This window comes from Podarcis melisellensis, assembly GCF_964234715.1.
Source record: "Podarcis melisellensis genome assembly, chromosome: 3".
Lineage (NCBI taxonomy): Eukaryota > Metazoa > Chordata > Lepidosauria > Squamata > Lacertidae > Podarcis > Podarcis melisellensis.
The window spans coordinates 55,088,283-55,111,703 of NC_138530.1; the positions used below are offsets into that span (position 1 = coordinate 55,088,283).

A 23,421-nucleotide genomic window follows, 5' to 3' on the forward strand; every position below is an offset into this window, starting at 1 on the left:
CCCAACATGGTGACCTCCAAATGTTGTTGGACTACAACTCCCAGTAGCCTCAGCCAGAATGAGTCAGTGATGATGGGAGTTGTACTCCAAAACATCTGGGGGACACCAGATATGGGGAAGCTGCTTAAGACAATGGCCAACTGCTGCCCAGAAAATAGTTGGGCTTGCAAACAACCTGGTCAGAGTTATATCTATGGTTTTCTAGGTTCACTCTCCAGGCCAAAGACTGGTGCTGCTTTGCATGTTTGTTTCCTGACTTTCTGGAGTAAAGAAAGTGCTCTGTCCCTTTTACTATTAGTACTGAAACTTGTCTTTTTCCACCTGTAGAGCCCTATCCCCTAACTGTAAGAAACTGGGCCTGGTTTGCGTTGTAGATGGTAGGACTCTTTCTTCCCATATATCAGGAATTGGCTTAACTAGGGTGAACCAGCTCACATCTGTGCAAGGAAAACTTTTACATGTTGATTCTCAAAAGCCAGATTTGAGGATGCAGATGCATACTGTGCTGGGTGCTTTACAAACATACTTAAATTAGTTTTAATCCAGGGACTGACTTGCCTGGATTCTATCTGCGAGAGATTGCAGTGTTTCAGTAGCTCTAATTAGGAAGCCAAAACTGATGTGTAAAACAATTTACAGAGAGATCAGCAGCAGCCTGGTTCTCATCAGCTGTATACACAACTGGTTTGCTGTACAGTATTTGTTTGTTATTATCCTGCCTTTCCACCAGATGGTGCCCAGGCAGTCTCCTTGTTGCTGATGGCTGCCCTTTGCTCGCATACTTTGCTGTTAGGAATATAGGAATATAGGAACATATTTAGTCAGGCAATTGGTCCATCAAGTACAATATTGTCTACACTGCCTGGCAACAGCTCTCCGTGGTTTCAGGCAGGGACAGGTCTACCTGGAAATATCTGGGAGCTTCTGCATGCAATACTTTCCCACTAAGCTACAAACCTTCATGTTCTTTGATATTTTATGGAAGATCACATTTATTGATTTTTATTAATTTAGTGGGGGTAGCTGCTCCTCCCTGCCCCCCCCCCGCTATGCCCATGTGCATAGGTGACAGAAAACACTATAGAATTAACTGTTGCCTTGATGGGTGGGTTTTAGGCCAGTATATGTAAATGATGCATTATCTCAGAGTAAAAAAATAAAATAAAATTGGGAATCTCTAAGTTATTGACCTACTTCCTGTTGAAGACACTCGCGCCCCCATTTCTTTCTCCCTCCACCCTTCCTTAGATTTTACCACTCTTTTCTCTCTTTCTTCCTTTGAAGGTTGATTTGAGCCTAGTAGCTTTGATGGTTGGTTAGGTGGGTAACTTCTAAAAATGAAAGGTTGGGATGGTGTTCAGCTAAGTTTTAGTCTGAGTGTACCCACTGAAATTTCAGTGGGTTTACTCTGAGTAAAACTCAATTCAACACCAGTAAGAGCCAGTGGTTGGGGGAATGATTTGGTGCAATGCATTATTTTGTGTCAAAATCGGGAAACAGTTAGTAACATCAACCTGCATGATACATTTCAAAAAAACTGGTTCACCAAAGGCTGAAGCTAGCAAAAGCATGATTTCAAAAGATAATTGAGATGCAAGAGAAAAATAAGGCACTTTTTCATACATGTTTTTACATAATCATGTACACGTGGATACAAAAAGCTAAAGTAACTTGATCTCACTTTTAAAAGTAACTGAACTTCATCATCTCAGTCAAGATGAAGAGTAGACTTCCTTTTTTACACACTAAGCAGATACCACTTCCACAACTGAGCAGAGCAGCAATGAAAATGCAGTGGCATAAATTTTTAAAAAGAATCCATGGATATGATTTTTCTTTTTTAATGCACACAAATTCATCAAAGTGCTTTTTGCTTCCTGGGTAATTTTTGACCATTTAATTACAGCACACATTAAACAGCAAGTAGAAAATGATATAGAACTACAAATTATCTAGACAATTATTACTGTTGCTTATTCTGGAGATTAGATTTTTTTTTCTTTTTACAGAGTATGCTTTTGTAAGCTGTGAATTATTTTTGCTGCTATCATATAACAGAGGAGCAGATGATGGCACTGGTAACAGAACAGAAAACCTTATATAATATGACTGCCCATCTTTTAATTTTAAACAAAATCTATAATTTCCTGCTACATAATTAGTAAATCAATTTTAAGTATATTAGAAATGCTCAACTACTTTACAGGTGTAGTTATTCACACACACAAACAATTATTTTATTCACATGTAATAATATATGGATATAATTTATTTCCTAATCTATCACTGAATATACAAGTATTGACTATGGTATTTTACAATATTTACAGCTGTCTTCTGTTTTTATACATACATTCAGCAACAACACAAAAGCTTTTCCACACTCCATCTGCTGCCTCACTCCATAATTTTGCACTTCAAATATTTGTAAATGTGTAAAGAAGGAGATTGTTTTTGCAAGTCAGCACAGAATATAGATGAAGAATCTTCTTTGGATGAAATCTTAGTGAAATGAAGGACTTCAACAGATGAGGGTTACAACCTCCACTAACACTCAGAGGTAGCTTTGATCAGTCTTGCTACTGCAGCTAGCTTGAAAAGCATTTTTTTCTCACTGAGAATGATATGTTGGAAATAATTGTATGGGGGGGTGGGGAGAGAATCTGCACAACTAAACACATATAGATAAAAATGAACTATTTCAAGTCCTATGCAAATGCATTGGATATATACCTTATTTTTCTGTGTATAAGATGCCCCCTACTTTTGGGGACTCCAATTTAAGAAAATGGGGTGAGATGGCCCAGAGTTTTTTGGGGGAGGATTGCCAAAGTTGTTGAGCCACGAAAATCACTCACCCGATGCTGAAATATCACGCGTCACAGAAGAAAACAAGTGTCAGCCCACTCACCGCCAGCAGACACCAATTGCACGCCCAGTTGCCACAGCAGCAGCCAATCCACAGCAGCCCTTGTCGCAGCCACCAATCAACCACCCGATTGCCACAGCAAATCCTAAGCAGCCTTTGCAGCAGCTACTAATCACCCACCCGATCGCTGCTGACAAGTTCCTGCTCACAGCTGCAACCAATTGCCCGTCCTGCATATGCACTATCCGTGTATAAGACCCCCCCCCCCCGATTTCTAACATTTTTTTAGAGTAAAAAAACCTCGTCTTATACACGGAAAAGTACGGTACTTCTGAGTGATAATCTCCACTGGATTCCCTTTCCCCATACTTCTGATCCTTTTAGGGAGTGGAGTAGGGGGCAGATGGGATTACTCTGGCTTTGAGTCACTGCAGTTTGAGTCTGGTTTAAGGTAAGGCTGTCTAATCTCAGAATCATGTTTCTCAGTACCGTAGATGATGAGTGCAAAGTTCCCATTTGGTCAGAATCTCTTTTGAAGTTATTTGTGCAATGGGATTTTGCTACTGGAGCAAATCGTTCTGATGGATACTATATGCAGGCACTTGCCTTGGGGCGGGGTGGGCAAGAGAGAGCACCAGTCTCCTCCATATCCCCACCACACTTATAGCACAGCCACCCAGTGGCACTGGTTTGGGGTTGCTACACGGCAGGGGGCCCTGTCACGGCAGAGGTGCAGTTTCAGCTTCCAGAAGTTCCAACTGAAAGGAAAGAAATACAGTGAGAGAGAAAAGAAATGAGCTAATTTCTCCACCCTGCTGCTTGCAAATGATGCTGGGCGAATTTGCTCAGCATGAGCCATTCCTTTCTTAGGAGGCAAATCAGAGTGGAGTCATTTTGAGGAGGGAAGGAATACCCTTTCACATGACAACATGGAACAACAAAGTCTGAGGAACCCAGGCTGGTTCCAGTGTAAACCTTGATGCTTCATCTCTGCAATACATGCAATGTATCCGATACATCACTAATGTATTTTCTTAGAATAAGTAACCCAATCTGAGGCAATAGATGGCTTGGTAGGAGACCCAAGCTTCAAATTCCATTCACTCCCCTGGTAGTCATGGAGAAGCCATCATCTTGCAGCCTCAGTTACTCCTGTGTAAATGGATGAGCTAAAAATTGCACAACAGTATATGAATTTAAAATACAGAACTGCAAGATGGAAAATAGAAGCAGTGGATATGGACACTTCTCCTGACTGGGGTAGGGCTGCTTCTCAGTGGTGAGGCATCAGCTTTGCATGCAGAAGGTCACAGGTTTAAGCCCTAACATCTCTAGGTAGCGCTGGGAGAGCCTTTTCTGATATATTGGAAAGTGGTGAGAGTCAGCATGGACAATATTCAGTTGGATGGACACAAGTGGCCTGACACATTCTAAGGCAGCATCATTCTAAGGCAGCACCTCCTTCAAAAGACTCTACTGCCTCATAGGCTTGGAACTGTCTCTCAGATCAGCTGGGTGATTCCATTTCTCTCTCTTACCTCAAAACCTTTCTAAAAGCCCATCTGGTTGGAACTGACCTATTATCCCAGAAAGGAGGTGGGCAGTTGCGAGATTAAAGGAGAAAATATCTGAAGGTGCACACAAAGAAACATATTTGCTTTTCAGGTTTCAAGTTAATAACCACCAATAGAACCACAATGTTTACGAAGTTGTCAAAATGGATCTGCTTCTCAAATTCAAAGTGTGGATCCCTTTTAAATGTTGGGATTCCCACCCCACTCCAACACACACTGTGCATCCCCCACTAGGGATGGAAGGAGCTCTCAGTTTTTGTTCTTAATTTCCAATCCTAAATTCAGTTCTCCACTTTTCTGCAGCAATTTGCAAGTTTTGTTTTTTAAAGTTTCAGTTCTCATATTGTTTCAGAAAGTGTGGATTTGTTTTTCAGTGTGAACTGAATCAAATTCTGCCACCATTCCTCCTTCTCACCCATGCAAACCTCCCCTCTCCTCAGTTGCCAACATTTCACACTCCATAAATTGTTTCTAACATTATCTTTGCTTTCTCTAGCAACATGTCAACATGAGAGTGATTTGTGGGGAAAGTGCATTTGTAGATCCATTTGGACTTTGAAACTGAGATGGCAGTTCCCTTTGTGACAAGCTTTTGGTCAACTGTCCAGTGTCTGCCTTGTGGGTTCATGTTACCAAACTTGTAGTTGAGAACTTCAGAAGATTCTTAATAATGAAATATTCTACCCAGAGGACTGGGGCATGTGGGCAGAGCTTCATCTTGATATCTTCACCGAATTGAACAAAGTTTCATTAACCTACACCAACTGAAGATTTGGACCTACACATCCCAGACTATATAGAATATAAAAATACAACACACACTATGTTACATAACATATCAAACACAGAGTACAATTGTTCCTTTGCTTCAATGGGTCCTTTGTAGACTGCATTAATAGATGTTCTCTTTTCTGTAGCCATTGATGAAAAACTATTGTTTGAAACCTGACCCTATTTTTGAATGTAATGTAGCAACAATCCTATCCTCAGGCCACTAAAATCCAGTTGATTGCAGTAGTATTTAAGGATTTTTTGTTTATGACTGCAGACTCACATTGCTACTGCTTAGTAAAAACACCCCCATCACTTTTAAGGTTTTATTTTTAAAGTTGGGAAAACAAACAAATTCAACAAAAATACGAGGTAGTTCTCATTTCCTCCTTCACCTGCTAGAGGGCTATGGAACAGTTTTGAAAATGAGTCATATAAATAAGAGGTATAGGAAGCTGAAAGGAAATGATACCGGAATGTCCCTACATACAGTCCTTTTAAATCTTGGAACATTCTGAAGAGCTGCAGTCCTATGGGCTTGTGTGCCATTCACAAGATTTAGCATGCATCTGTAGCTTTGGGAAGCAGTATGGTCTGTTTCAGAGCTGTTCTGTATCTTTCCAATTCAACTCATTAATTGAGACCATATTCCATCTGCTAACAATAAAGCTTCCCTGACCCCACTTTCACTATAATGGAGAATCTGAAAATAGTGATTCTTTTCTTTTCACAGAACTAGATGTAATTTGCAGGAATTGCAGCCCTGTCCCCAGATTGGATCACACCTGCCAAATTGTAGGTAGATATATCCAGGGGGTTTGCATGCAGGGTACCTTTGAAATTTGACATTAAAAAAGAAAAAGAAAATCTGTTTCATTTTGTTCCAGAATTGGATAGAATTTGCAGGTATTATCATCTTCTCTGATGGGGTGCAGCCTGCACATTTCAGAATGATAGTGGCAGTGGTTCTCCCAAACACCTGAAACTAGCCTGCTGCCCTCAGGTGCAGTGAAGGACACTATCCCATTGTCAGTTTTGAAATCAGAACTGGCTGTCAGACCAGTCAGTTTCTGTACATGGAATTGGGGGTTGTTACCATCCCACCACTTGCCTCAGATACTAAAATACCTTGGGCAAAATCTCCCGGCTAAAATAAATACTGGAAAGGATGCATATGTGGCATTTTTGGACTGCCGCAGTAGGACACGGGCCTTGACCCTGAATCTCAGAACTACTTCAAATGAAGAATGCAAAGAGAAATGGAAAGCTGGAGAGCTGAATTAGAGTAGTGGGAGGACTCAGTTTAATTCCTTGTTCAGCCATGAAACTCATGGAGTCACCTTGGACTGGTTCCCTATCATGCCATCCAGCCAAACCTACCTCACTTGTTGTGGTGAGGATTAAATTGCAGCAGGGAAGGGGAGAACCACACATACTCACCTGAACCCTGTGGTTATGAATGCTATAGATAAGAATGTAATTTTACAATATTGACAAGTGCCTACAGGTCGCCATTTCAAGGCAAGGTTCAACAAACCACACAGGCAAAGTGGGAGGACTTCATAAATATTCCTAGATTTTTCATCTAAGTGGGTCTTTTCTTAGAACCAGGCACATAAATTCCTTTAATTTGCCAAATTTAGAGTACTTCCGTTAGACAAGGGCACTCAAAGTTCCTGTTGAAACATTAAGGCATTTAGGAGGCCTCCGTAAATTTACCATATTTCCACACCAATATTAGTAGTGTAGCCCCTTTCCCCACCCTCCAAGTCATCGAATTTCAGTTCAGCCACAATGCTCGTCTCAAGATAATGAAGTAATACTTGTAAATTATCTTGATATCTTTGCTTGCTACTTAGAGGTGGTAACTACACTTCAGGTAAATTCTGAGCAGAAGAAGAAGAAGAAGAGTTTGGATTTGATATCCCGCCTTTCACTCCCCTTCAGGAGTCTCAAAGTGGCTAACATTCTCCTTTCCCTTCCTCCCCAACAACAAACACTCTGTGAGGTGAGTGGGGCTGAGAGACTTCACAGAAGTGTGACTGGCCCAAGGTCACCCAGCAGCTGCATGTGGAGGAGCGGAGACGCGAACCCGGTTCCCCAGATTAGGAGACTACCGCTCTTAACCACTACATCACACTGGCTCTCAAGCAGGCCTTGGTTGGAGAGATTTGACACCTTTAGATCTGGGGACCCAAACCAGCTTGCAAAAGGAGCATCTATTGCCTTCTCCTGCTGCTCTTCACCAACAGCAACCTTGTTAACTGTCTGATCAGCTGTCCCTTATTTCTGCAATGATTTCTCCACCACCATTGCAAATGCCCACCATGCATGCACAATGAAAATCTGTCATGGAGCCCCAGAAATGTGGTCTGTGGTGGAGGACAAAGGGGAGGAATTACTAAGAAGAGGAAGAGAGTCACCATGGAGGATAAAGAAGAAATATGCAAAAGGGCCAGACTTGGAGAAAGGGCTGTTTGAACAATTCTGAAAGTAGGGGGATCTGTGTATCACATGAGTGGTTGATAGCTGTGGTGGGAATGAACCCTGGCAGTTACTCTTTACAAAACGAAGGTGAAACACCTGTACTTTGGGTAGTTCACATGGCTGGGATATTGGGGCAAGTACTGTTGGGCACCGACAGATGCTGGACACTAGTCCTCTATCCTGGACCTGCTGCCCCCTCTCCATGGTGTTGCTCCCTCTTCACTTGTCCCCTCTAAGCTTAAGAGCAGTGGCAGGAGCAAAGAGAAGAAAGAGCATCCTTCAAGTGCCTTTTCTTTCCCTCTGAACATTTGTGTGGATTGTGCCCAAGGAGCACAACAGAGGGCATCTTTCCCAAGAACAGCCTTCCCCAAGACACACACACACATGCCCCTGGAATGAGAACCGGGAATACCTCTACTGAATAAATTGTGAATACTCAACAGAAGATCGGGGGCTTGTTGTGAGTTCAGCCCAACTGAGCTTGCTCACAAAAGCACCTCCCCATTGTGAATTTCCATATGACCCATTGCAAAATAGATAGCTATTTCAAGGTGAGATCACAACCAAATAATTCTATGGGTTACTTGTTCACAAAAGCCATGGTAGGAAAATGGATCATCAGGGTCTGCTCATGTAGTATGAATCATGGTGATGCAGACATGTCTAAAAGTATTGACTGAAAGTCTATTGCTTGCCAATCAGAAGTCTAAAGAAGGAGGACTGTCAAGGGCCCTGTGGGCTGGCAGTAAGGCCAGGTGCTAGAAGGGCTGACAGACCTTAGGTACATTGATTCTGACTGGGTACAAGGCAGTTCTTAAAATATATACAGTTCTAGAATGTTAAGCAATAGCAAACATTCTGTTGCTTCCAAAACTATGAAAGCATCTCCTCTTTTCTCAGCTATGGAATAAATATCACAATGATACACAGACAAGGGCCTGGCCATGCAAGGTACATCTGGGAGCTCTCTAGTTTCCCAAAACCCAATTGGGTCTGATGATGTCTGGATTCATCATTCCATGACTCCCCAGCTAGGGAAGACAAATCAAAAAGAGTGGCACATCTTCCAGAAGCTACACATCAGTAAAGACTGTAATTTCAGAATTCATGTCATCTCCAGGAGGGATTCCCGAATCCAGAGATGACATCTCCACTGCTAGTCATACCTGTTGGTTAGTCCTATCCACCGTGTTGGCGGTGGAGGCATGCTCGCGAGTGTTTTGTCGGACGTGGGTGGAGTTTTGTGGCTCCATGGTTGAAGCTGTTGGGATGCAGAACTCTCTGAAACACCTTTTGAAGTTCTCATCTAGAAAGGCATAAAGGACGGGATTAAGGCAGCTGTTTGTGTACCCTAAAGCAATACAGAAGTGCCAGGAGACGGTCTGGAAAGTAGTTTCTGGGATATGGACCAAGGCTTTAATGATAACGTAAATATGGATGGGGGTCCAGCAGACGATGAAGACAGCCACAACCACGAGGACCATCCTGGTGATCCTTCTAAGATTCCTGTCCTTCTCCTTGGAGCCAGAGAGCATTCGGACACTCTTCAGGCGTAAAATCATGAGCCCATAGCATACCGTGATAATTAGGACAGGCATGATGAAGGCAAAGATGAAAACACAGATTTTCAGCAAGTTCTCCCAATACCATGCTGGGTGAGAGAAGATAAGGGTGCAATCAACAGATCCTAGGAGGAAAAGAAAAAGAAAGAAATGAGGTTTGAGAGAATTATTTATTTACATTTAATCCTGTTCTTCGTCTTGCCCCCTCCATCCAAGCCCATAACTATATTCTACTGTGGTGCGAGCCTGTAAGAAAACCTACTGACTTTTAGTGTGATGTTTACAACATAGAATTTTTAGGGAGGGGGGAGATTCAGTGTTCAAAAGGTCAATAAGGGCAGGGCCACACATACAAGTCCCACTCCAAATGTCCCTAGGTATGTCTGCCTGTTCAGTCCCTGAATATCTCATGTTGACTGGGAGTTGTCTGCAGAAGTTTTATTCATGTTTGCTTGAAAATGAGCAGAACCCTCTGCATAATCAGGGACCTTGATAAAGTGCTTCTGTGCAAGGAAAATATCCCTGAATAGAGTCTTGTTGGCTTAAATGAGCCTATTTTCCATATAAAAGCATTTCTCCAAAAAGAGAAAATAGGTAAGATTCACATAACTAGGCTTCCTTAAGCTGACCAGCAATAGTTTTGGGCAAAAAGCATCGTTTTGACTGTTAGATAGCTTAGTGGAATTCATAGCTATCTCCTTCCTTCCTTCCTTCCTTCCTTCCTTCCTTCCTTCCTTCCTTCCTTCCTTCCTGTTAGGAGCAAAAGAAAGTCGGAGATAATTTACTATTTAATAACAAAAAGTGTCGTTCACTGCTATTAGAAAAAATCATGTTAAATATCTTGCTTTTTCATTCCCTGTTATAAGTAGCTATCTAATTCTAAAATAATCTAAATATAAAAGTGTGCCTTTAAATCACAGTGCCACCACTTAAACCGGGTCTCCATCACTAAATGAACCACAACTTATATACATTAACTTGGGAGCAAGTCCCACTGGAATGGTCCGGCTTACTTTATAATAGACAAGATATAATCCCATTCTTAGCTGATTAGTTTATTGATTACCGGTAACAGCAAAACCTTATATGTACTTATGTAGATGTAATTCCCACTGTCTTCTAAGCGGATTACTCCCAGGAAAGTGGGTGCAGGATTGTATCCTAAACTGCTTAGTTTCTATGGGTTACATAAAGAGAGACAGATTTAGCCAAAAAATAAAAATAAAATGTAGATGCACTACTTCTAAATGAGGCTCCCTTTATGCAACCATAATGTTCTTTGCAGCGTCTAGAAATTCTTCTTTCTACCCACATAATCACAGCTTGATGGAAGTGTGTGAAGAACCAAGAAACCTTCAACAACTCTATTTTGCATTGTACTTGTGGCCTGGCTTGTTCTTTGCCAGTGTGTCAGCCTCTGTTTTTAGGTAAACATTATTTCTCATTAGGTATTAAAATATCCCATTTTGATGCATTCCCAGTAATCACTGCTGTGACTCATGTTTTATGTATGTGTATACCAAATTTCGTACTTCTGGGTGTTCTGGAAGTACCTTAATGCTTAGGAGGGTATCATTCCTCTCTTTCTTGATATTAATTTGCAAATGTCCTCCCTTTAAGATCCACTTCCCATTTCCACAATCAGTGTGTCTCAATGTGTGAACCAAATGTCAGAGTTCTCACTAGGGTAGAAGTATCGCCATTTGGGGGTGGATGCCTTTTGAGTCCCCCATTTGAGTGAGTGTGAGGTATAGAAAAGTCCCTTTTTCATTGTAAATTACATGTACTACTGAATTTTCTGACTTTTACTGGAACTGGAATTTAACCTAGAAATTTGATTTCTGCGTGAGTTTTTCTCTCTCCTTCATTCCCTGCCTTCCTGCCACTGCTGAAATAACTGAGCATCTGGAAATGGTGTGTGAAATCCTTACTCACCATTGCTCTCTTTGGTGGTTGCCATCACCATAACTGGGATGCCGATGGCTGAAGAAACAATCCAGTTACAGACGTTGACAATTTTGGCATTTCTGGGGGTGCGGAAATCCAGAGCCTTGACTGGGTGGCAAACTGCTATGTAGCGATCCACACTCATCGTGCAGAGAGTGAAAATACTTGTGAACATGTTGTAGTAATCTATGGAGATAACAATCTTACAAATGGCGGTACCAAACGGCCATGTTCCCAGGAGGTAATTCACACTTTGGAATGGCAGCGTACTTGTTGCCAAGGCATCCGCCAGGGCAAGGTTGAAAATATAGATGTTGGTAGCAGTCTTCATTTTGGTATATCTAAGAAAGTCAACAAAGCAGAGGAATGAAAAGCTATAACAAGATCAAACACAATTATAACCAGACTAATGTCTGATTTGAGGACTAGGGATTAAGAATAACGTATTTTTGTGCCTTGGTCCAGCAATATGGTACAGAAAGAATTTTCGGGGGGGGGGGGACTCAGTATCCAGTTTATCTGTAGATATTTTATCTCTAATTCCTATTTTTCTCCTTGATCTTGATGAGAAGCGTGCTATTTCCCTCCACCTGTTCTAGTAGTAGAAATATAAACATTTCTCACATATTATACACATAATTAGATAAATAATTTTATGTACATATTTTGTACCTATACATTCTGGGTTTCGTACAGGAACAAGCACATAAACAGATACATGCAATAATTCTATATAACTGTATATAAACACTTATTTATTAATACTTATAAAACAATGTTCTTACAGAGAGGAGAGCACAACTCTCCATCATACCATTGGAAAGCTATTCTAGGCAGGGCGAGAATGCCCCTCCTGTATTGGAGTTTTGCTCTGTCCTGTTCTTCTTGTGGGCCACTTAATTGAGGTGGTGAGCAAGGTGGCTATTTCACAGCATCTTACCCAATGAGAACCAAAGTGATTTTAGATCTCGTCTATGGACACAGCCCCAAAGCTCTGCTTCACTCATTGTAGCTGGGATGCTCTTAAGTATCAATGGCATAAACTCCTGTTTGTGCCACAACAGTTAAGCAGTCCCATAGGACAAGGCTGCCCGTTCCACTGAACAGAATTCAACTGAGGTACTTGGGTTTAACTGCCCTGTATGCTGCCAAAGAGCAACAAAAAAATGTCTACCACAAAGTGTCGTTGAGCCCAACTCAAAGGGCAAAGGGGTCTGCAAGAAAGGCACGTGATGCCTGTGTTTTGAGATATCTAAGAGAGATCAAGAGCAGGAAGGCATGGCTTAAGCAGAGATGTACTCTGGCTGGTTGCATAAATTCGCTTTATGTGCTTCCTGTCCTGCACCTGGAAATAGTCACATGGATTTTGCACAGCTTTAGCATCCACACAGGGCTCTTTATATGTAAAGAGACTGAAAAATAAAATGAGTATTAAAGAAAATACACTAACTCATAACCTGGTTAGCACAACCCTTGTCCAGAGCCTTTATCAATAGCCTTAAAGGAGGGGGGGGGATGTCCTCACTGAGGACATTCCCCTTCTCAGACCTGAGATCAGCATGAAGATAGTAGGGCTGTGTGAGCATAAGGACAGCTCTTTTTCAAGCTAGGGCTCTGATGCTGACTCAATCCCATCTAAATCCCATTTTTGAAAGAAACCCCTTTCTCTATCTCCCTAAATTTATGGTGCCTTTTTGCATATGTGCTCCTGCTGTGGCAGAATATCTTGGAGCTTATTCCTTTAAGTCACTAGAATTAAATTATAGGTCGCCCCACTTGGCTATGCTACCTGCCTGATATTCAAAGCTGCAATCCTATCCCTGTGACTAGTTATTTGCTAAGCCAAACAGGCCAGACCCTGTTACTCCTGACTTATACTGTATGCACACACGATTCATAAACCAACATGAATTCATAAACTGTGCTAATGATATTCCTGAGGAAAAGAAGCAGGCGTACCAATGATTCTCTGGAAAGGTCTCTTCTATCTGATGCTGCAGTACTGGTACCCATTATAAACTGCTGCCCTGGGCAACCATCTATGTAGCTATTGGGAAATCTGGTTAAGAAATATGTGCTGTCTCAAATTTTACATTTTTATTAACCTCCTTCTTCATTTTCTCCCTATTACAGTTTATATTCTTAGGTTAGGCCATGTTGCATTTTGTCCTATCTTTATGATGAAGTTGTCTCATTTTTCCACACCTATAAAGAATAGCATATTTTTCCATTTAGGAAAGATGATTTCCTGTTTGCGAGGGCAGTGTTTACATTGCTCCTTTATTGTTACCGAGTGAGAATAGGACAGATAAGGAGATGGAATATGTAATACCCACCTCCAGAGTTTTTCTATGATTAAAGTTATTTTCGCTTTGACACTTTCTCATAATTTTGTTTCATGGTTTTTATTACATATTTATGACAGGAGCCAAAGCTAAATGAAAAAAGAGGCGATACCAAGCATTTTATTTGTATTTCTTTATTGCAATCCTAGCAGTACAACTCGAGATACTTGGCAGAAGATCTATTATTTTCCTTCCAATATAAACTCATAAGATGCTCCCAATTCTCTTTTATTTGCCATCCCCAGATGGCTGCTAATATCTTTTCCAAATGAAATTTCTCTTAAGCAACGTTAACATTCAGGTACATAGGCAACGCCAGCAAATGGCTGTGCTAAGGCTTTTGACCATTAAGGGCAGAATTACACTTAGTAGGGCTTGGAAGCCAGGATGGATTGAGAAGTCCTGCTGCAACTGAAACCTTTAAGAGATGTCACTAGTCAATGTAGGCAGTCAGGATGAGTCAGGAGATTTACTGGCTACAGTATGGTCTGTGTTTGTATTCCATGCTAAAAAATCAATCTACAACAAGATCTGTATAAATGATGCACACTAGTTTATATTTTCTTATCTTGTATCATCTTTTTTGCTTCTTCTACCCATTTTGAGGGGCAAAGATCTAGACAGGCATTGAAGGTTCACCCTTAGCTACTAAAAGTGTTGCTTCACCCCTTCCAACATCCGAGACTGACAGCACAATTCTCTTCATGCTATTTAGAAGGAAGCCCCACTGAATTAAATGGGGTGCCTCACAGGTGTGAGTATAGAATGGAATTGCCCACTCGGTTTCTCACTGTGCAGCTCAGAAGGCTTAAACATTACATTTTAAAAGGGAGGGGTGGAGTAGTAGTAGTAATAGTAGTAAATTGTTGTTGTTGTTGTTGTTGTTGTTGTTGTTGTTGTTGTTGTTGTTATCTGCCTGGGTTTCCTCAGCCACTCTTCTAACCCTAGAAGGGAATTTCTCAAGGATGCCAGATCTTGGACATTATTTGGCATTGAACCCCAACTTCTTGAATTTTTAATATTGTCACTTTTTTGCATTTGAAAATGTTGCAATATAATAGACACCCCTGGTTCTACTGCTGTGGAATCTCTGCATGTTTACCTGTGAAAGGTGTGCAAAACACTATCCTACTCCATTTCTTTCCATCTCGTTGCTGTAGCTCTGACCTTGGTCATTGGGCAGCTGATCATATGAGACAAAGAGTGCCTTTTGGTTTGGGTATCAATTACAACAAGACATCAAGGAGCACCTGTCCCAGTTTTGCAAAACTAGTGCCTAGAATAGTGCTTCCCAAACTCGGGTCCTCAGCTTTTTTTGGACTACATTGTGAGATAAAACATCCCTGCATAGACTAGAGCCTTTGCCACAATAGCTTAGAATTACCTCCCCAAGGAGGTCAGAATCCACTCTTCCCTCACAGCCATCTTGGAGAGACTGCAAAATCAGGGAGGTTTTTTGGCTGCTGCAGCAATTGGTAGGTTGCCCAGATTTCAGCTCACAATCATTGAGTTTTGATTTGTATTTTACTTTGCGTGTTTTGTGTTTAATTATTGTTTTAAAAATGCTTTCTTACATTTTCTTTGAGCTGTGTGAAAGTACTATACAAATATTTTAAATAAACTGACAATTCATTTTCTACCTTAGCAGCAGACTAAGAAAACCAAATATTTCATCTGAAAGAAAATCGCTCAGAGATGTTATTTTTAACTATACATGTTTTAAATGGTGCTTTTAGCAAACTTTACTGAAGACAATATGACTGATTACATCCATAGCAACTAATGCAACATTCCAGTGTTTCTCAGTACGCAGCACTGCCTGGTCCACTTCATATGTGTAAAAGGCTGCTATCATTTTGACTGAAAGCTCCATCCTAAAAATACTCATTGGAAACGGACTGCATAGCCCCCAATGCAGCTGTTCAAACACTTTGATTCTACTTCTGTTTAGATCTAGCTCATGGCCTCTCTTATATCATGGTCTCTTGACCCTCCCATACAGCAAACAGGCTTATGGGGTGGGGTGGGGGTACACTTGGCATTGATGACAGCTTCCCTCCAAAGCCTAGATAAATGTTTATTACAATGAAAAAACCCGCAATCCCTGGCCACCTCACCGTGCTAAAGTAAGCTCAAAAATGCACCCCCATCCAATTTCTAAAGCATTTCTAATGTGCCTTGAAGATGGGGCATTAAAACCGAAGCCTCCTTTTCAGAGGAAGAAAGCTTCTGAGAAACCGAAGGACAATTTTTTGGCACCAACACTAGACATGACAAGAGAGCATGCAAATCATTTGCTTTGTGCTTGAGATCATTTTAATGGATTTGCAAAGGCAACATATTGCATCCAGATGAATGTTCCTGGCAGAACTATTTCCAGGCCTCTTGATATCGTACGGCTCTGACATTCTGGTTTCTTTTTCAGGTCTTTGTTTACAGATCACAATAACTGTGCAGTCTCAAACAAAGAATGTCTCTAGGGAACAGGCCCAAGTTCACCTAGTATTTAAATGCCAAGAAGGTAAATGGAAAGATCAAACAATCCCTCCGTCTGTTAGGGTAAAAGAAGTGCTGGCCCTCAAACTCTGTTATCAGGTCATATAATCAAAGTATGCAAATACTTTTGCAAAGCTTATACAAAGAAAGCTACCTGCTCTCCTGGAAGGGTGTGTGTGGATCAACCAGGCCAGGTTCAAGGTTAATGTACTAAGCCCTGAATAACCTAGGCCCAGAAAACCTTAATGACCTCTTTACCCTGTATACCCCAATTCAATATCACTGAAGGGGAAATCAACATTTTGGGCGTTGATCTATGGAACTCCCTCTCACAATAAGTTAGATAAGCACCACCCCTACTGAGTTTCAGGTGCCTGGCCAAAATGGCCGCTGACCTCACTATGAGTGGCGGTTGTGGCCCACCGCAGCACCTCCACTTTGCCCCACTGCACCGTGACATTTTCCTGGCTGTTATCATGTCTCCTCGGCCGCCGCAGAGGCTCATGGGTTCCCACCAGGCCCACTATTCAAACTGGCCAGTCTGTGGCAGCCAAGGGGGCATGGCTAGGGGAGCAGAACTGGAGCAAGCAGGGGGCAATGTGGCCCTTTATCTGAAGAAGGTTCCCCACTCCTGATCAAGAACAGAAGAAGTGTCTCTCAGGATTCAACCAAAGGCTTATTGTATCTGTTCACAGTAGCCCATCAGATATGAAGCTCATGAGTAGAAGATGAGATCAATAGTCTTTCTCCACTGTTGTTTCACTGTAAGTAGCACGGAGTGGTATGCTGAATATGAACCGGGAGGTGGTTTAGCCATTGTGATGGTATAGCCTTGTCCTTCATGAATTTGTCTAATCCCCCTTTAAAGTTATCTCAATTGGTGGCCATTAGCACATCAGTAAATACCACCATTTAACAATGCCCTGAGCAAATTCCAGCCCATGATTTAGGGAGGCTGACTGGACTTGTATGCTCTTCTTTCTCAGATGTTCTGAGCAGTCTTGGATTAAACAAATCCTTTCAGTCATTGTATTAACCTAAAATAATTGCCTGTGTGGATCTAAAATAATCTACCAGAATGGAAGCATTCTGCTTATACTTCCTTCCATGCAGGGTCCTCACACTGTGCAATTTTCAGGCAGGGTGGTCTTTGTATAGCTGCAGACATAAATTGGGATACCCAATTTCTACCTGTTGCAATAATGACTTAATTCTTTGCATTGCGGCGGCAGGGAATGTAATCAAACATGACTCATAATCAAAATTTCAGGAAGTGAAAAACACTTTGGGGACTGTAACTCTATCCACGTTTATGCAGACACAAGGCTTACTCAAATCCAGTCAATGGCAGTAAAAAGTGTTTCTTCTGATTGACAGTCTTTACGTCTAACATGCCATTATTATTCTATAGAACTGCTCACAGTACCAAGAGAAAGTGAGTTCCCCATGGTCATTCATACTCAAAGTACACATGATACTTGTATGTCTCATGTTCCTCCACTTGATCTGCATTTTCTTTTCTTAAAAAGTAAAAAGCAGTTGTGGGAGACTGGTATTTTTATCAGAGCACCAACAAAAAGGGGATTATCCATTCTGCTTCACTTTTACCTCTCCTTATGCCACTTTCCCCAACCTCATGTTGATTTTCTCTCCAGAATGGGAGACCTGCAGGTCCCAATATATTTGTTCCCACAGGTGCTACTGGGGTGGGAATCAATGATGAAACGTTTAAAAAGTAGGAGTTATATAGTCACCTACTCAAGATTGTCTCTCCCAGCAGATACTTTGCTTTATTTCTTTTTTTAAAAAAAGGAACAATGTCTGTATTATGCATTGTCACACTATCCCTGCTGTACTTTTTAAATGTTCTGTAAAAACAATAAAAAATTAGATTTACAAAAAATAGGGGGGGATGTTACTTGTGAATGAGTATCACATGTAATTTGAGCCTTAGAGAACATCATAGCCAAGTATATACTGAAATGCAAGTTCCTCACACCAAAATTCATCTACTCTTTCCTATAGACCTAAAAAGGATGGTTTTTTGTATGTTCAGTATGTGAGGTTGCTGCTGATGTGCTTCTCAAGGAGCCTCCTAGAATTCAAATCCACTGCCTTCAATGAAAATGTTGCTCTTGGTCATTGTGGGGTACGGAGTGGGAAACCATTCATCAGCTCAAATACACACCCACACCTATATATATATATATATATATAATTTCTATTCTACCCTTCCTCCAAAGACCTTTTGGTAGCTCACAATTTTTTTTTCTATTTTATTGTCATAACAAGGCCAACTAGTTACCTCAATGGCTGAGTGGAGATTTGAATTGGATCTCCCTGGCACTAATCAGGCACTCTAACCACTGTTGAAAAAGCAATTAAGTCATTATGCAATGATGAGAAGGAAGGAAATGCATTTGAATAATTAGTCTTATAGCAGTGTGGGACTGTGGATTCGACTCCTGGAGGTTCAGTGGGAGCCCCATACATGCTGTCCTGAGTCCCATAAAGGAAGAACAGGAGATAAACGAAAGAGCAGTGACATTCTAAATGCGTCTACGAAGAAGTAAGCCAACTGAGTCAAGTAGGGCTTACTCCCAGGCAGATGGAAATAGCATTGCAAAGAGACAGAGAGAGCAGATTTCTTATTGCTGCTGCTGAAATAAACAGCAGATGTTGCTGAAATAAACAGTAGATAATCATTGTCAAAAGTGGTGTTGCTTCTCAGTCACAATCCCTACTTGTGCAACCTGAGTTAGCTCAGTTCTTAACCAAATGATCAAATAATAATAATAAAAAAAGCAATACAAGTCAGCCTGCAAGGAGTTCATAGCGCTGTATAAACAACATGCACCACTCCTTCCCGCTAAGAGAAGACATAGGTGGTGAATGCAGGGCTGGTGTCCAGTGTTGGCATGGCTGGACAGCTGCTGAGGGTGACCCAGCAAAGAGTTCCCTAACAAGAGCTTCCCTGGACCTGTTCCTCTTCCTGTTTGATCACTCACCTCTCTGGTTCAACCAATGGTGGTGGTGGGGAGGAGCAGTCGATGCCACTGCCTGCTTGCCCATTGGCTCTCTGCCTGGCAAGCAAGCGGGTCATCACAATGATGAAGAGGATGGGGAGAGCAGTAGGAGAAGCTGGTGATTATGATGGTGATAAGGTAGGCCCTCTGAGTACTGGGGGAGAGCACAGGGCATGTCTTGCCTAAGGGCCCTCTAGAACCCGAAGGGTGATGCTGGTGTTATGCAGTTAAAACTAGGCCATTGAGAGAAAAAGAGGGTGGTATAAGTAAGCTTTGGAAAACTCTGAGGTTTGTTGAAATAGCATGTCAACACACGGACCCAAGGGTTGGGGGGACACACACCCCAACAAAAAGAAATGAAATTCAGTTGCCAATGAATTTTGAGCGTCAGCTAGAAAAAAGAGGCTGACTTCAGCTGCTTATTGCTTATATAGTTTCCCAGGGAAGTAAGTTAAGGGAACTTTTGAGAGGGGTACACTGCAAGATTTTGTTACAGGTACTACTAAATCTTAAAATATGACTGAATACCTTTATTACTTGCAAATTAAGATTTTGCTTCTTTAGGCTTCTGTCCACCACAGGTGCAATTTTTCAGATAAATAAACTGGTTTCCGCCCCCCCTTCCAATGTTGTCTCAGAAGCAGCCGTTTCCACCTGTTGTTATCAATCGTTTCAATAGATGGTGCTGTGTTCTTTTAGATATTGATTGTAATCTCGTTTCTCCTAAATGTTAGCCGGGTGCTAGGAGCAAATTTGATTGCTGTCCTACCTGGCATTCATTAAAGAAATCTAATTTCACAAAGGCAACAAGAAATCCCATTCCACATACAGAAGTGTTGTGCCCCCGCCCCCTTAAGATGGGCAACAAATCTCTTTGCAGTAAACTTGCATCTGACAGAAGTATTTCTGTGGAAGAATATTGCACAACATTTCTTTGGAAGAGGAGCTTACTTGCTCAGAAAATGCAAACCTTTAAAGGGGGGGGGGCGTTCAGATATTTTCATAACTGAAATAAAGAGGGAACATTTTGGTATGAAAGTCAGTAGGAGGGGGGATAAATTCTGTTATTTTCCCCCGAAAGGATTGTTGGTATTCATCTCTTTATATATAAGTGATTTATTAGCTGGGAGGCTGGCAAAAGGGTACAGACATGCATTTCTAAGACAGCAAACCTGACCATAGAGGCACTGCTTTTGAGCCACTTGAGAAGGGGTTATTGTTTTGTTCTTTTCTCTCTCCCTGGATATAGGAAGAGCTATGATCCAAAGTTTTTTTCCTATCTAATACATATATTAAACTCTTCACCCGTAAAAATTCATATTGTCACTCAAGAATAATTTCTTCTTTTTTTAAAAAATAAAGTCTTCTTATCACCTAACTACCACTCCAACTCCAAACCAATTTACTTGCACAATCAGACATGCTCCCTGTTACAACTTTCTTTTTCCAGTTACACACTTCTTCTTGCTGCCAGTACAGAGTCTTCAGAACTGCCATGCATATCAGTCCTTAGGCATCAAAACAAGAGGCAATGACTGCATCTCTTTTCAACAGGATTCCCCACCACCAAAGTCCCACGAATACAGTTCCTCCTGAGGGAAGAGGCATGAACATGGTGGCAGTGGTAAGCATAGCCAGGGGTTGGGGAAGGCAGCTTTTGGGTTCTCAAGGGCACACGTATGTTCTCCAGGTCTTTCCTCACCAAGGAAAAAGAACTGCATTTCTCCTGGCTGCACTTTCTTGAAGGAGCACCCTGAAAACGACCAGGGAACCATCTCCCTTTCCAGTCTCCATGATGGGGTGGTGGGGAGAGCCATCGCCCCGAAAGTTGCCTCCAGCCCCCCCCCCCTCCTTGCCTGTTTGCATGAATGGCCCTTTCGTTGGAACGCACCCCGCCACCGCCTCTCCGCAAGACCCGCTTCCTCTTACCGGATGATGACATACATGACCAAGAAGTTGCCGAAGAGTCCCACCACGCACACGACGGAGTAGAGAACCATGATGACGATGGCCGTGACCATGGAAGGGCTGACCCCGTGGGCAGAGCACAGGCTGCCTCCACTTGCCTCCAGGCTGCTGTTGGGGCCGCCGCACAACAGCTGGGTGCTGTTGGGCTCGCTCAGGTTCCAGGGTTCGCCCCCCATGGTCCCGGAGAGGACTTCTCCCGGCCAGCGGCCGCCCGACCTCAGCAGAGGCTCCAAGGGGCTGCAGGCGCTGGCGGCCAGGGAGCTGTCCTTGGTGCTGACTGGACAGCCTCAGGGCAAATTCCCCTTTGCAGTGCAGGAGGGCGGGACCCCTGCCGCCGTCGAAAGCTGCCCCAGACGCAGGAGAGAGAAGTAGGGAGGGAGACGGACCAGTGGGTTACACCTCCCAGCTAAGCCAGTGGCGAAGCGGGAGACGAAAGAAGCGCTGCCTTCTGCTCTGAGCTGCAGCCGCTTCCTTCGACAGGAGCGCACGGAGCAAAAGGGCCGGAGAGCTCAGAGGAGCCCGGGACGAAGGAGCCGGCAGGAAGCAATCCAAAAGCTTGCGCTCCCTCCTTCCAGATGTGCGCGCGCTCCCGCACACTCACACACGTGCGCTCCCACAGCTGGCTCTGGCACACGCGCGCTCACCTGTGCCAGGGGGATGGCTAAGCATGGGGAGGAGGAGCCTCCAGCTGATGGGACGAGGAGGCGGGGAGGGACTCTTTTTAACCCAACCTGCACAGAGGCAGGAGCGCTTGAGATCAGGCAGTCCCGCTTCGCGAGCGAGCTGTGGCGCTCTCCTCACCCCCACCTCCGCCGGTCTCTCCCTTCTTTAGCTAACCAGAGCAGCCTCCAGGACGAAGGAGGTTTAATAATCGCAGGAAGAGGGTTAATTGTTCGTGAGAGTTGGGTTCCAGCACAGGGAGTGGCCGGAGGGCTGAGTTCACGGTGCTTTCTAGGTTGAGGGGAAGGGGGTTTAGCTACTATCGGTCTGCGGTCCGAGTTACGGGCTGCGACTACCTTGGATTATGTAACGAACTTGGAAAGTTTGTTCTTTCCGTTCACGCAGCTTTCCTAGAACAATGAGATGGCATTAGGCTGCAGTGCCCAATGGTTGCCAGCAGATTGGTGCTTTGTTTGTTTTAAATAAAGGAAAGCGAAGAGGGCTCTTATTCGGAAGACCAATGACCGCGTGACTCAACCGCATTTATACCCTTGCCAGAAGTCTCCCTCGCATAGTAATCACAGGACAGCCTTTCTGCAACGGGCACAGTTCTACTGCTGCTCACTGCAAAGAAAAAGAACATTAAAAATCTGGTCAGGTGTGAGCTTCCCTTACCAGAGACAGGGGAACACATGGCCTTCCATAAATGATATAAAGCATATATATTTTTAGAAAGGGAGAGGTGCGCACAGTGTTGGAGTAGAAGTGGTTGGGAGGCTGTTGCCTTTTTGTTGCTTCACCACATTTTTTATTGTTTAAAATGTTCCATCATTAGATTATTATCTTTTATGCTAAAAGCTGCCAGAGGTTTAGTAGTAAAGTGCTGACAGCAGGATCAAATTATTCTAGTTTTTGGAATACAAGAACAATTAAGAAAAGTAAGCAGGTGAAGGTCTCCAATGCACCAACTTCTTTGAAAAGAACAAATAAGAACTGTCCGTTAGATCCATTTCCTTGCTGCAGCCTGAGTTCCTGGACAGAATGCTTGCCCTTGCCCATCATAATTCATGGCCCGTAAAATCCAGTAGGAGAGGGTGGGCTGGACAGTCCAGTGAGTGGCCAATACCTCAGAATGAGAGGGAGTTATGCCCACCACATTGAAAGAGGTGTGGTGAGGCCCCTCTTAAAGAGGCACTCCTTGGATCCAGAAGTTTTGAGAAAGCTGCTGCTGCCCCAATCTCTTATGGGAAGTCCATCAGCAGGACCTGAGTGCAACTACACTCTCCCCACTTGTGATTCCCATCACCTGGTACTCAAAGCATATTGGTTCTGACAGCAGAGGCATAATAGTGATTGTAGCTAGCAGCCACTGAGAGCATATATTGGAACAAGCTTCATCCCCTCAGAAGGAGCTCTTCTGTGCCTGCAAATTTATCCAATTAGTTAATAAACAAATTAATAAGTAAAGAAGCTATATGCACTTCTTGTAAACATTCCTTATGCTCCCTGTTGTCATCAAGAAAACATGGGTCAAATGAAAGGATGCTTTCAGTAGTACACATTGTTTGGAAACAACATTATTGTTACCTTGGATTACCTTGGATTTAGTCAACAGCATGCTTTGAGCTGTATATATTACCTTGTTTGATTATACATGCTGAGTAGTAGAAAGTGTTCTTTGAAGCAGCTCCTGCGTTTCTCCTCTCTAAACATAGA

General features: G+C 42.7%; 1 protein-coding gene across 3 annotated transcripts; it reads right to left on the reverse strand.

The window, feature by feature from the left end:
* Positions 1 to 997: 997 nt before the first annotated feature.
* Positions 998 to 21,848, reverse strand: OPRM1 (opioid receptor mu 1). Of its 3 annotated transcripts, XM_081905423.1 has the most exons (5): positions 21,007 to 21,846; positions 11,199 to 11,551; positions 9,279 to 9,388; positions 8,868 to 9,007; positions 998 to 3,627 (listed from the first exon to the last, which is right to left on the reverse strand). In XM_081905423.1, the coding sequence occupies exons 1-5, from the start codon at positions 21,219 to 21,221 to the stop codon at positions 3,531 to 3,533; spliced, it is 915 nt and encodes a 304-aa protein (XP_081761549.1). In that variant the 5' UTR covers positions 21,222 to 21,846; the 3' UTR covers positions 998 to 3,530. The 3 variants fall into 3 exon arrangements, with proteins under 3 accessions (XP_081761549.1, XP_081761550.1, XP_081761548.1); XM_081905424.1 differs by lacking the exon at positions 9,279 to 9,388 and having other exon boundaries at positions 21,007 to 21,848; XM_081905422.1 differs by having other exon boundaries at positions 8,868 to 9,388; positions 21,007 to 21,845.
* Between the last annotated feature and the right edge of the window lie 1,573 nt (positions 21,849 to 23,421).